General features: G+C 44.9%; 1 protein-coding gene across 1 annotated transcript; it reads right to left on the reverse strand.

The window, feature by feature from the left end:
- Positions 1-5,749: 5,749 nt before the first annotated feature.
- Positions 5,750-11,048, reverse strand: LOC146867492 (uncharacterized). The gene is made up of 3 exons (XM_085614984.1): positions 10,236-11,048; positions 9,488-9,744; positions 5,750-6,275 (listed from the first exon to the last, which is right to left on the reverse strand). Exons 1-3 carry the CDS (start codon positions 10,990-10,992, stop codon positions 5,847-5,849), a joined length of 1,443 nt encoding a protein of 480 aa, XP_085471110.1. The 5' UTR covers positions 10,993-11,048; the 3' UTR covers positions 5,750-5,846.
- Between the last annotated feature and the right edge of the window lie 788 nt (positions 11,049-11,836).

Genomic DNA, 11,836 nt, shown 5'->3' on the forward strand with positions numbered 1-11,836 from the left:
GAGCGACAAGTACTCTCTCCCCTTTTTAAACATTCATCTACATCATCATCAAGCCCTACACTCGGTACAGTTGAACAATCGGCTATCGTGGATATAGAAGATCTCCATAAGAGTGCTCTCTAAACAAGAGCCCGTCGGGTATTGCACCAGCCGACCCGACGTAGGAGCAGCCCGATGATGTTACATTACATCCTGAGGGGTATGTGATTCACAATATCCCGATGGCTGTGTGAGGGCTCCAATATCCATAACAGATATCTTCATACATGGTACCCCTTCCCCCAACCCCCTTAGGAACAGCTTTGTCACTTGTTGTTTTCATATTCATTCTTGTAGCAGTCTTGTATAGTTTCAATAATTTGAGCTTTCGAGTATACAAAAACAGATCAATACGTGTTGAGACAAAGTCCATATCTTTTTTGGGGCAGAATGATAGACCTAATTGTAACAAGGTTTTCTCTTGATTCGTGATTTCCCTGGAGGAGAGGTTGATGACCGACAGATTAGTGGCAATAGAGGATAAGGCCGCTGTGCTGGTTGAGGCGGTTCTGCCTCCCCTTCTGTTTCTTACTCGTCGTTTTTTCTGAATGTTCCTCTTCCTCTTCCTCTTCTTGTTCCTCTGCCTCTTCCCCTCTTTCCCTGTGGTTTCTCTTCCTGATCCTTTTTCTGTTTCAATAAATGGAACTCGTGGAGGAAGGTGAGGGGTCTCGTGCCTAAAGGGATATTTCGGGCTTCTGTGTCTGAACTAAGTTCAGAACTGGAATCAGTTGATATGACTGTTTGTTCTCTTTGTTTTTGTATTACATGTAAATTTCTTTGAGCCCAATCAAATTTCTTGGCATACGTTAGAATACGCCCTTCGGCATAGTCTCTCTTGTCTCGTAAGAATTTGCGTTGCTTTTTTGCTTTTATCGCATCCTCGTAATTTTTTTATTTAGTTTCTAGGTGTTTCTCAAAGTCAATGACTGTTTTGTCGTTTTTGAATTTACTCAATTCCTGTCTTAATTCTGCTAGTTCCTTTCTGGTGTTATCCAAATCGATCTGGGCATATTTAACCAACATTTCTAGCATGCCCCTGCATGTTTTAGCCATAAAGGATGACCACTCCTTCAATAGGTCAGGGTTCGGATTCTCGTAGGTGGGGATGATTGAAATTCGAAGTCCCCGTGGTACCCTGTTAACCTCGATGTAATTGGTTAGCAACGTGATTTCCCACCATTTGTTGATCTCTCTCTTCGTTAATTTCTCGAGAAGAAATAATTTTTGCTTCACAGATGGTTCCGTCGTGCTACTTCCATTACTCAAGGGCGGTTCTGTTTGCTCCGTTCCCAGACTCTCATCGAAGAGTGAAAGAGCCTCCACTTTTCTCGTAGTCTCCCAATCACTCATAACAGTATAAAAGATAAGTGTAGCTGATGGCGTGTCCTGAGGCGCCCTCGCCGAGATCCTGGTGTGGGTGCTGCGTCTGCTCCTGATCACTCAGCAATATACGTGTGATTACGAAAGGCAGCTGCAGCACTATAGGAGCATGACTGTTGGCCCCATCAAGGAAAACCCCCACCCTCCGGTGCGATCTCCCGATAAGGCCCCCAATCCGCCCCCAGTGCCCGCTTACCCTACTTGTCGCACAATGCAGAATCGGAGCGGCGGGAGCAGCTTCAGAGTAGGTTTTCGAAAGTCACTGTGGAGAGCCGCTCACCCTCCTGACGACGCCGGTGCCTGCAGCGGGCACAGTCCCGCTATGTATATTTTCAAAGAAGTCGTTATCCCAAGCTTCGGAATAATTCCCAGCGGCACACCAGAGGACGAGTTCAATAAAGATTTATTGCCTCAAAAACAAAACAGTACGACGCATTTCGGCGAAGCCTTTGTCAAGCAGTTTGACCTGTGCCCAATTCCCCATAGAAATAGGGGTTACCGTTTGTGAACAGAGAAACAATACTTCCCAAAGAAAAACGTTATAGAAAAACAGACTGAAATATACATTATTAGATTAGGGTGTATTTGTCATAAAAAGGATAAAAATCAGAAAAAGTTATAATGAGAAAATTTAAGGAGAAGAGATAAGAAACAAGGAAGAGAATTTGAAGAAATAGAATTGCAGGAAATCAAGGAAAGTATGTATAAATCAGCAAAAAGAGAAGAAACAGGGGAAACTGAAATATGAATAAAAACAAGAAATCACTTTGATATTCCGTAAAAGGGATACAACATGTTGGGGTGGCGATATAATCACCAAAGGGGGATTGATGGAAATACAAAATTTTGTATACCCCCCCATTCTGCATGTTTATATTAATCCGAATAATCAATTAATGGTAATATTATTAATCCGTTTGAAGTGTTAACTCACCAATTATATTAACAAAAGAATTACACGTGGGATTTGCATTTTGCATGGCTAAACTAATTGTATACTAATATATGTACGCATATTAATGGTAGAAAATTAGAATATTGCATGATATATGTTGCTTTTGTGATGTAATTGTAAGTTGCACCAGATGACATCACTGGGTGAATATAAACACTTTGAATGTTGCTATTATGCTAGATAATTACTTACACATAGGGGAATTAGTGAGGGTTTAACATTTATTAGCAAATTCAATGTTTTAATTATGTTTTTGTGCTTGTTTTACTTAAGTTGACCATTTGGGCCTTCGTAAAGATGGCTGACTGAGACACACGACGTGACTGCTACAGTTCCACGAGGTTTTGGGTGAAGTGCGCCGGCGCCACCGCCAGCAACAATGGCCTTGTCCTGACCCCAGGAAAGATGTACCAACCAAGGTCGTACTGGGAAAGTTGCCAGGACTACAAAACAAAGAACTGTCTTTAAAACCGGAACCAGCAAGTGCGATGACTTAATATATCAGACTATGTGAGAACTATGTAAGGACTTTACCGAGTGACCCCAAATCCACCAATCAGGACTGTCTAAAACTCATTCTTGATACATTTTGGTGTTAGTTTCATTATAAAAGTGGGTAGACAAAGCGAATTAGGAAGTCCTTCTTTTGAGCGAACTTTCATTTTCCTGACGTTATGCTGACGGAGAGGACGGTGACACTGCTGGACAGCTGTTATCCTGAATCTTTGAGAGACTGAATTGCGGCCTGACTTTGATGAATTTAAAGATTTTTCCACGCCTTGACTGACTTAGAGGACCACTAATAGCCAGATTAGGTAAATATGATGTTCTGCGGTTTGGACGATGATATTCTAAAATTTGCAATTTAATTAGATAAACAATGCTTTGATTAATAGACAAATGTGTTGTGTTGATTATATGAAGAAATTAGATTAAGAGAAGAGCATAAATAAAAGAATTGAATTATCAAATTACAAAACCAACTAACTGATTCATCGCCAAATAAGGGGAATATCACGAAGTTTGAAGCTTATAAAGGCAATCAATGTATATTAGGGTTTAGGTGGAAAGATATTCCTTTCATGTCAGCATATGGAAACTTATCCTTCCCGGGAAAACAGATCAATGAAGTGTGAGTGTTGGTGTTATGGGCCCCACCAATGAATGTATGTGAGTTAATGTGTTATTGCGATATTTGGTCTGTGACATTCCACGCTGCAACACGAACACCTTTACACTATTGCTCAAGAGTGTGTGCAATGGGGGGGGGGGGGGGGGGCCGATAAGCAAAGTGGGTGTGTTGACCAGTGCTGACCTGTTTGTTTGGTTGTTCTTATTTTGTGATAAGGAAGAAAACAAAAATGCCAATAAAAATATTTAAAAAAAAAAAAAAAGAGTGTGTGCAATGGGTGTGTCCATTGACAAAAGGCAGCCTAGAGTGAGCCATTGCAGGGGTAGATGTTGATATGGCACCGTTTTGCTTGCTGCCTTTCACTCAACGCAGCACAGAAAATGTTGTTGATATGCTGTGCTGCCTGAAAAATGTGTAACTATGCCCCTGCCCCCGGAGTTTGTGGAGGGACTCGAGCATCATTTACAATCTTTTGCCATAAGATAGCGCTGCAAGCCTTCCTGCTGCGCTGCCCTATGGAAAAAGAAAAGGGCAGGAATGTGCAGTTTCTAACAGATACAGCACATTCCTGTCCTCTTTCACTGCACTGGCATTCAATTGGCTACCATGCGCCAATGCAGGCACCCTTGCATCATGGTGCACGGGTGTCCGTGCAATAGGGATGATTGTTATTGTGCAGGAAGGGACACCTTCCTGCACAAAAATAGTCAATGGAGGCGATATCCTCTTTCTTACTGGGCTGCTGAATGCAGCACACATATAAAGAGGAAAAAACGAGGAGAAATAATGTAATTTCTCCTTGTTGTGCCTTCCCTAGGGAAGCGTAGGTTTTTGATCAATTCCCAGGTTATAACTTGTTGTAAATCTGGGAGTGTGCAAATGCCATTAGTGTTACGGGCGAACACTCTCTCTAACGCCCATGGCACTTTTCTCCATCGTAGTGGGTGGCAATGCAGTGACTTGTGCTGCATTGCCTCACTCCATATCTACAAGGCCATGAAAAGGGTGGCGTTACCTGGCCTTGGAGATAGAGCTAAGCCGTGTACGCCACCGGAACTTCAATAAAAGTGACGTTGCGGTGGAATACAGGGCTTGTAAATGAGGTCCTCATGTGGGACAAGAGGTCAACCCAGTGGTGTCTCCAGGGGTTAATAGGCATGTGTAGTCATTTCCACTATCCTGGCTGTTATGGTGACTCAACGCCCATTCCCTGCTGTCCCAGTATACAAGGTGCTGCCAGCAAACAAAAACTGCATGATGCAACTCTTGACATGGGATTCATTTGGCAGCTAAGGACGGGTGCTGTGTGGCTAGTAAGGCAGTAAAGAACGGTAGACAAGGGGCTAGTACATGAGCTTGAGATGGTGGACATGGGGCTACTACATGACCGTAGGATTGTGGAAATGGGGCTAGTACATGAGCTTGGGATGGTGGACATGGGGATAGTACAGGAGCTAAGGACTGCAGACATGGGGCTAGTATGGTTCATCAGGGATCACAGTATATTTTGCAGATTTTGCGCCTGAACACTTTTCCCCTACACATTTCTTGCTGATTCTGTTTAGCCGAATGCAACATCTTATGAAGAAATGTTCCAATCTACACAGTGTTTGGTGTCCTGGTTAGTATGAAGGGAAACCAAACATCATAATAACCTAACAGTGAGGTACCTTTTGGACAGACCGACCCATTCGGGGTAGCTCACCAGCTAAATCAAATGCTGGTAGAGGGAACGCTGAGTTTAAGTGTCAGTTTTGCAGCAGTTCTGAGTACTACATAGTCTCCCCTTTTTAGTTTTTCTTACACTACTCACACAATTGACACTATCTGCACTGCACGGCCCAACACTCGCACCTCATCTTACGGCTTGGGAACAAAAAATCTCCGACAAAGAGCCGCTCATATGGTGAGCATCAGGCATTGCAGCCCCGGCCTGACGAGGAGCATGCCCTATGATAAAGAATGACACCTTGCCAAGTGTGTGAGGGCCCTAGTTCCAGAAGTGGGAGACTCTCACTCTTACTTTTGTACATAAAACTAGACCGACCAATCCTCTACAACTATCTCTTTGGCTAGGAACTGCATTCTTTTTTAACATTGATATGTCCTAGGGGCTTGTATGCTGGACCTATAAGATCCCTGAGTATCCTTCCTTTCGTCTTGCCAAAGTGCACCCTTCAAGAAATAGCACTGATACATTTATCTGCTAACAAAAGAAGCCAAGAAAACACTTAAAGCTTAAATATTCTTTTTAATTTAAACAAACAAATGTGCAACGCGAACAGAACATAGATAAACTGAGACATCAGTACACAAGCCCTATGCCACCATATAGGGCCATTAGCACGTCAAGGTGCTAGCCAAGTGATGAAGTGCATGTGGGTATTGTTCCTGAGCGTCCCTGCTCATCAGCCCAAGGTGCAAGGGTGGGCAGTCAAAGGGAGGTAGGTATTGCGGTTGGAAGGGGGGCTGGAGAAATGGGGGCTGCTGGTGGGAAGACTGCTGGTAGTACATGCCATACCCATACAATTGATGGGGCGAGTTCTGGGTAAGTGCCGGGTTATTCTGGCCTCTGTAGTTCAGGGAGTAGGGTGGTGATGCTGGATGCTGGTATCCATAGTGATAGGCCATGATGTCTACGGGTGTCCCAAAAGGCCTCTTTAGGTAAGAGTAGGGCTGCACAAATGGCGTCGGGGGCACCGGGCTTTGTGGATGGTCCTGAGCCTGTCTTTTTAACTTTGATCTGCGATTCTGGAACCAGTTTTTGATCTGGGGAAAAATGGAGGGCTTTGTTAGTCTCATTAAGAATATAAATAACCAGGTTCTCAATTGCCATAGTAAAATAAAGCAGTAAAAATATTATACATGCAAAGGTTATAGGAAAAAGTTCTATAAATGTAAGCAAATTACTCGTAAACCAAATATCAGTACTTCGAACGCGGTTTTCAGGACGTTTCTTTTAAAATCTTTTAATATAATCAAACATTTCCATACATGAAATTGGACCAATAAAAATGTCCACCTACAGAAATAGAAAAGCGTTTATGCAAAAAAGCACCCCAACGTTTTGCAAATCCTATAGATAAAAAAACAAGATTTGGCAAAGCCAATAGGTCTTGCCATTTTGGCCTATTGCTTGTTATGATTTTGCCAATGCTGCACAGGCAAAAAAAAGGATGCTGTGATGATGCAAGCTTGCACAAGCATCAGGAAACATGCTTCATAACAATGCTGGTATCTCCGTCATTCCGAAGGCAGATGCATGGGTGGTGACATATATGTGTGCATGTGCTGCCAAGCTTGCGCACACCTATGAATCACATCAGCACTAGTGGAAATGCTGATGCTTGCTAAAACAAACATTTGCAATGAGATAGGTCTCACATTTGTGAAAGTTTGAGCTATTGCCGTTGCAAACGTTAATGTCTGTTACATTTTTTTTGTTAAATAATGTCATAGCAGTAGCATAAGTAATTGTAAACAAACAAATGGAAAGGTATGCTTAGCTGCAATCTTTCTTTTTATTATTGCAGGACGCAGTACTTTATGTAGCCAATAGAGGGCCCTGTACAACTCCACAGGGACAACTAGTAACAGCCTATGGTACTGCACCCTTTCATTGTTTGTGTATTTTCTTTTATTACTTATGTTGCTGCTGGGATAAAAAAAATTCTAACAAACATTACTTGCAGCGGCAATAGCTGAAACTTGCAGTAATGCGTGACCTATTGCATTGCAAATGCTTGTTACTTGATCCAATTGATCTAGCACATCAGGAAACAGCTATTTGTAGAAGAAAAGAACAGTCCAACTCTGGAGGACTGGTGTTTGATGACTGGAAGGGCACCTGTGTTAAACTTGCAGGCATTGTGATATCCCACGTCTATTAATAATAATTGAATGAGTATGAATGAATTGTGAATTTACAACCAGGCTGTTCAACAGCCCCGGGGTGTCAGGGCTCCAGCCTCCGTGTATCAGCCCCTCTTTTAATATACCAATAGTGAATACTAAAATTATTCAGTATTGATATAATGGGGAAAAATGCCAACCATCAGTAGGTTTGAGAAGTAACCTCTAGCAGTGAATCTGCCTGGTGACTGATGCAGGCAGAAATGGGCCTGTGCCAGTCAGTCATATTGCCCAGGTCTGGTGAAGTTCCCGTTCTGGATGCAGGGGTCTGAAACACCTGCACCCTTTCCCATGTGTGAGGTGTTGCAGCATCTCCCTCACAGGAGGCCTTGTGCATTTTAGGCTTAAGTCCTACTGTGCTAGGAGCTATCCACCAATCAGCTGTCACCTCTCTTTTCCATCTCCTCAGGAATTACTCCACCCCACCCACTGATGAACTGGGAGAGTGTGAGGTGAAAGACCAAAAGAAAGCCTGAAAACTGATGCCTGTGTAGTCTCCAGCTTGCAGTTTCCTACTTCAGTGGCTGAAACAGGAATGAGCTATGTGCCTGCCTCTATAACCAGCACCAACACCTGAAGCTGACCAGTGCAGGCAGCAGAAGGTTAATAAAGAAAATCTCTAAAATGTATGTGTCAGAATGTGAATGTTTGAGTGTGTGAACAGGTATGTGAAAGTTAGAGAGTGAGTGACAGGGAGTGTATGAGAATAAGTGAGAGTGGATGAGTGACAATGAAAGTAAAAGTGAATGAGACTGAGTGAGAATTATTGACTATGAGGCATTTGTGAGTGAGAATAAGTGTGAGTGAGAAAGTCTCGTACTGAGTGAATGTAAGTGAGTATAACTGAGTGTGTGGGGGTGAGAGAGCAGGTGTGTCTGTAAATGTGACTGAAAGTGAATATGTGAGAATGAGTGATGGTTTGAGTGACAGTGAGTTAGAATGAGTTAGTGAAAAAACTGACTAAGTGAAAGTAGGAAGAAGTGCACATTAGAGTGACAAAGCGAGTAAGTATGAACCAGTGAGTGGGAATGAGCCTGGGAAGTATGAGAGTCTAAGGGATTAAGAGTCCGAATGAAGGAGTGGCAGTGAGAGAGTGTCATGGATGAAGTAAGGGGCTGAGAGTGAGTGAGAATAAGTGTGAATAGGGGCATGTAAATAAATGAGTGAATATGAATGTGTGTGATTTTGTTTCACTTGTGAGTCCACCACTGGTGCTTCATATGGGAGGTAATTATTGGATTATGGAGACACTCATGGCAAAAGGCTGGCACACAAGAGGAGATTCTTGGCAAAAGGGGACACATGTGACAAAATGCTAATACTGACTTAATGGACGCAATTCTTGCATAAGGGTCAACCAGGGCAAAATGCTAGTGAGAGCATATCAGTGGGCATAAAGGGTACCCATAGCAAAAAGACGGCACTGGCACACTTGAAGTAATTCTTGATAATGGACACTCATGGAAAAACACTGGCATTGCCATGCTAGACGTAATTCTTGGCATAATTGGCCCTCATGGCAAATTTCTTGCACTGGCATATTGGAGGTAATACATGACATAATAGGTAACCATGGCAAAATACTGGTCTGGCATACTGGATGTATTGAGCCGCATAGGGGGCACCCATGATAAAATTATGACCCTGACCTACTGCAGATTTTTTTTGATATGTGGATCACCAATTGTACATGTATGCGATCTAATGAAAACGTATGGCACTGACATGTTATGTGTAATAGCATGTTGGCGCACACTTGTCAGAATGGTGATCCGTGCATAGTGCAAGTGATAGTTGATTTAGGGAGACTTCCTATAAAGTATGTAAATATATTGGACTCCTGGAAAGGAATCACTGGCTTAACACACCATGAATATACTTGAGTATACAATAATGGCCCTTCAGGGAAAAGTGTGTAAAGAGTGCTTTAAAATTAGCAATTTTCCCCTTTTTTCAAAATTCTCTCTGGATACCCAGTACTCGCCTACTCGAATTCGAGGGAAGTATTATGCCCCAAAACGTTCAAAGATCACAGCCTACTGCAGGGCTCCAGGTGTGTGAACACTCACCTGCCTCTCGGAGATCTGCAGCGAGGCTGCCAGCTTCAACCTATCCTGGGCCGACAGGTACTGCTGCTTCCTGAACGTGGCCTCCAGCCTCGACGTCTGCCGGGCGCTGAAGGCAATCCGCGTCTTGCGGTGGGGCACGTCGCTCAGAGCACCCCTTTCCTCGGTCAGGTCTGGAGAGGCCGGGGCTCCCGTTCCTTCGCTTTCACCCTCCGACGACGAGAAGAAGGCCTCGTCTGCGCTCCAGCCTCTCGCTTCCTCTGTGCAGAAAACAAACAACAGTCAGCTATAGGTGAAGTCACTCGATTTAGACAGACAATCATAAGGAACATGAGAAGCCAGGACTAACCACGTCACGTGTGAGCCCTTGTGTAATTTAACACATAATAATAACCTCAGATTGCATGCAGCTCTCTTCAGATCGAAGCACAATTTACACATGGGCTGAAAAACTGAATTTATTTTATGGACTTCAAGAGGATTATTAAAGGCCGGGCTTAGATGCTCAAGCCAAGTTTAGAATCTCTGGTCTACGAGCAACACAACATTTGCAGCAGGTGTTCAACCACTGAGCTATCTTGCTAGAAAAACACACTTATGAGCGGCCTGTAAAAATCACCCTCCCGTATTCCCTGCTACGATATTACCGCTACTGGGGTCCCGGTAAATCCCGGGGGACTAATATGTGGAAACATTGCAAGTGGCTTGCTGGCTAGATAAACACAGATGAGCATGGTGGTGAGAAACTTACCGAATGGTTCCGGTGCGCATTCTGCGAACTGAAGGGCGGTGGCGAGGGTGGGCTGCGTTCTCTTGTCGCACAAGGACTCCTGCCTTCCCCTTTCCGTGGTATGTCTGCTCTCATAGTCCAACGTCTCCAGTTCGCTCACCTGCAGCCTGCTGTCTAAAGCCTTCAGCCCCTTCTCTGTGAGCTGTCTGTCTCCATAGACCGAGGTGTCCTGCTCAGTCGCCAGCAGCCTGCTGTCTGAAGCGCGTACATCTATCTGCGGGGTGTGCCGCTGCTCACACGTCGATGCCTCCAGGTCCCTTTCCTGAAGCCTGCTCTCAAATGTCTGCAGTCTTGTCTCTGTGACTTGACAGCTCCTCTCGCACACCGCCTTCTGCAAGTCCCTTTCACAGGCAGGCGCGCACTCGGAAACAGAGTCCAGCTGTTCCCTTCCCCGGATCGCAAAACCCCGCACTGCACCTTCCGATGCTTGCAGCCTCCTTCGATTAATTGGCTCTCCCTGCTCCCCGACCGAGGTCTGCCTGAAACCGCAGACTGGGGTTTGCGACCTGCTCCTCGGCCCCCCATGCCCGCTGCCGGTAGGGCGCTCTCTCTTGGCCCTGTTCAGCGGTGTCACCTTGTAGAGGGACGTGGGAGGACCCGGTGGGGCCTGACAAGGGACATGGGGCCTGGTTGGCGGGCTCGGGAGCCCCTCGACACTCTGGCCGCCGTGGCCCCGGGTTCGCGAAAAGCAGTCTGCGTGAGCGCGCTCCCCTTCCATCTTCCTCTCCCCCGCACAAGGTGTGAATGAACTGCCCCGCGCCCTGCACCGTCTTCCTTTATAGGCCCCATTTACAAGCAAAGACTACATCAAAGCGGCGAGAAAGAGCAACAGATAATGGCTATCAGTTAGGACTAATTAACCCAAACACTTGAAATTCACACTTCGGCAAATGTTTGAATGGTGGCTCCAGTAAGTCTGGAAGGGCAGGGCCGCCCCTTGTGATGCAAACCCCGCTCTTCCCAGCCTGACGCCCCGTAGCAGTTGTCAGTTGCAGCTAACTGCCTCGACAACTGCATACGAATGAGGGCGGTTTATCTCAAGCACTTGCAAATTACCCATCTAGTAAGGCTCGCCTGAGAGCCTCAGAACTGGTCCCACTTGCAGTCTCAAGGTCCCTCCTTTACCTTACACTGTGAACTGATACAACACAATTGCAATGGCCAACCTTACACTACAGATACTATTCAAGATATATACTGTCCCAAACTTTCCACTAAACAGCTTTATAGCTGCCTGTTGTTACACCTTCTTCATAGCGCCTGATTTATAGAAAAGGCATAGCGCTTCAATATATTGGCACGTTTAGCAGCATGACTGGGCCTTTATAAAAAAAAAAAAAATGCGGAGTTTCCATTTGATTAGTTTGAGCCTAGTGTCTCCTGGGCAGAGGTGGTAGTGTGTGTGGTTGTGGAGATTCAATGCACTACTGGGAAGAAAACTGCCCTGCACCCCCGGTGGATTCCGTGAATGTTCATTTCCACAACCCGGCGGCTGGTGAAGATCTGGAGGGGATGCAGCCGAGTCAGGGGGCAAAGCTCTGGAAATGGACGCAGTTAGTATC

This window comes from Triturus cristatus, chromosome 1_2 (genome assembly GCF_964204655.1).
Source record: "Triturus cristatus chromosome 1_2, aTriCri1.1, whole genome shotgun sequence".
Classification (NCBI taxonomy): Eukaryota; Metazoa; Chordata; class Amphibia; order Caudata; family Salamandridae; genus Triturus; species Triturus cristatus.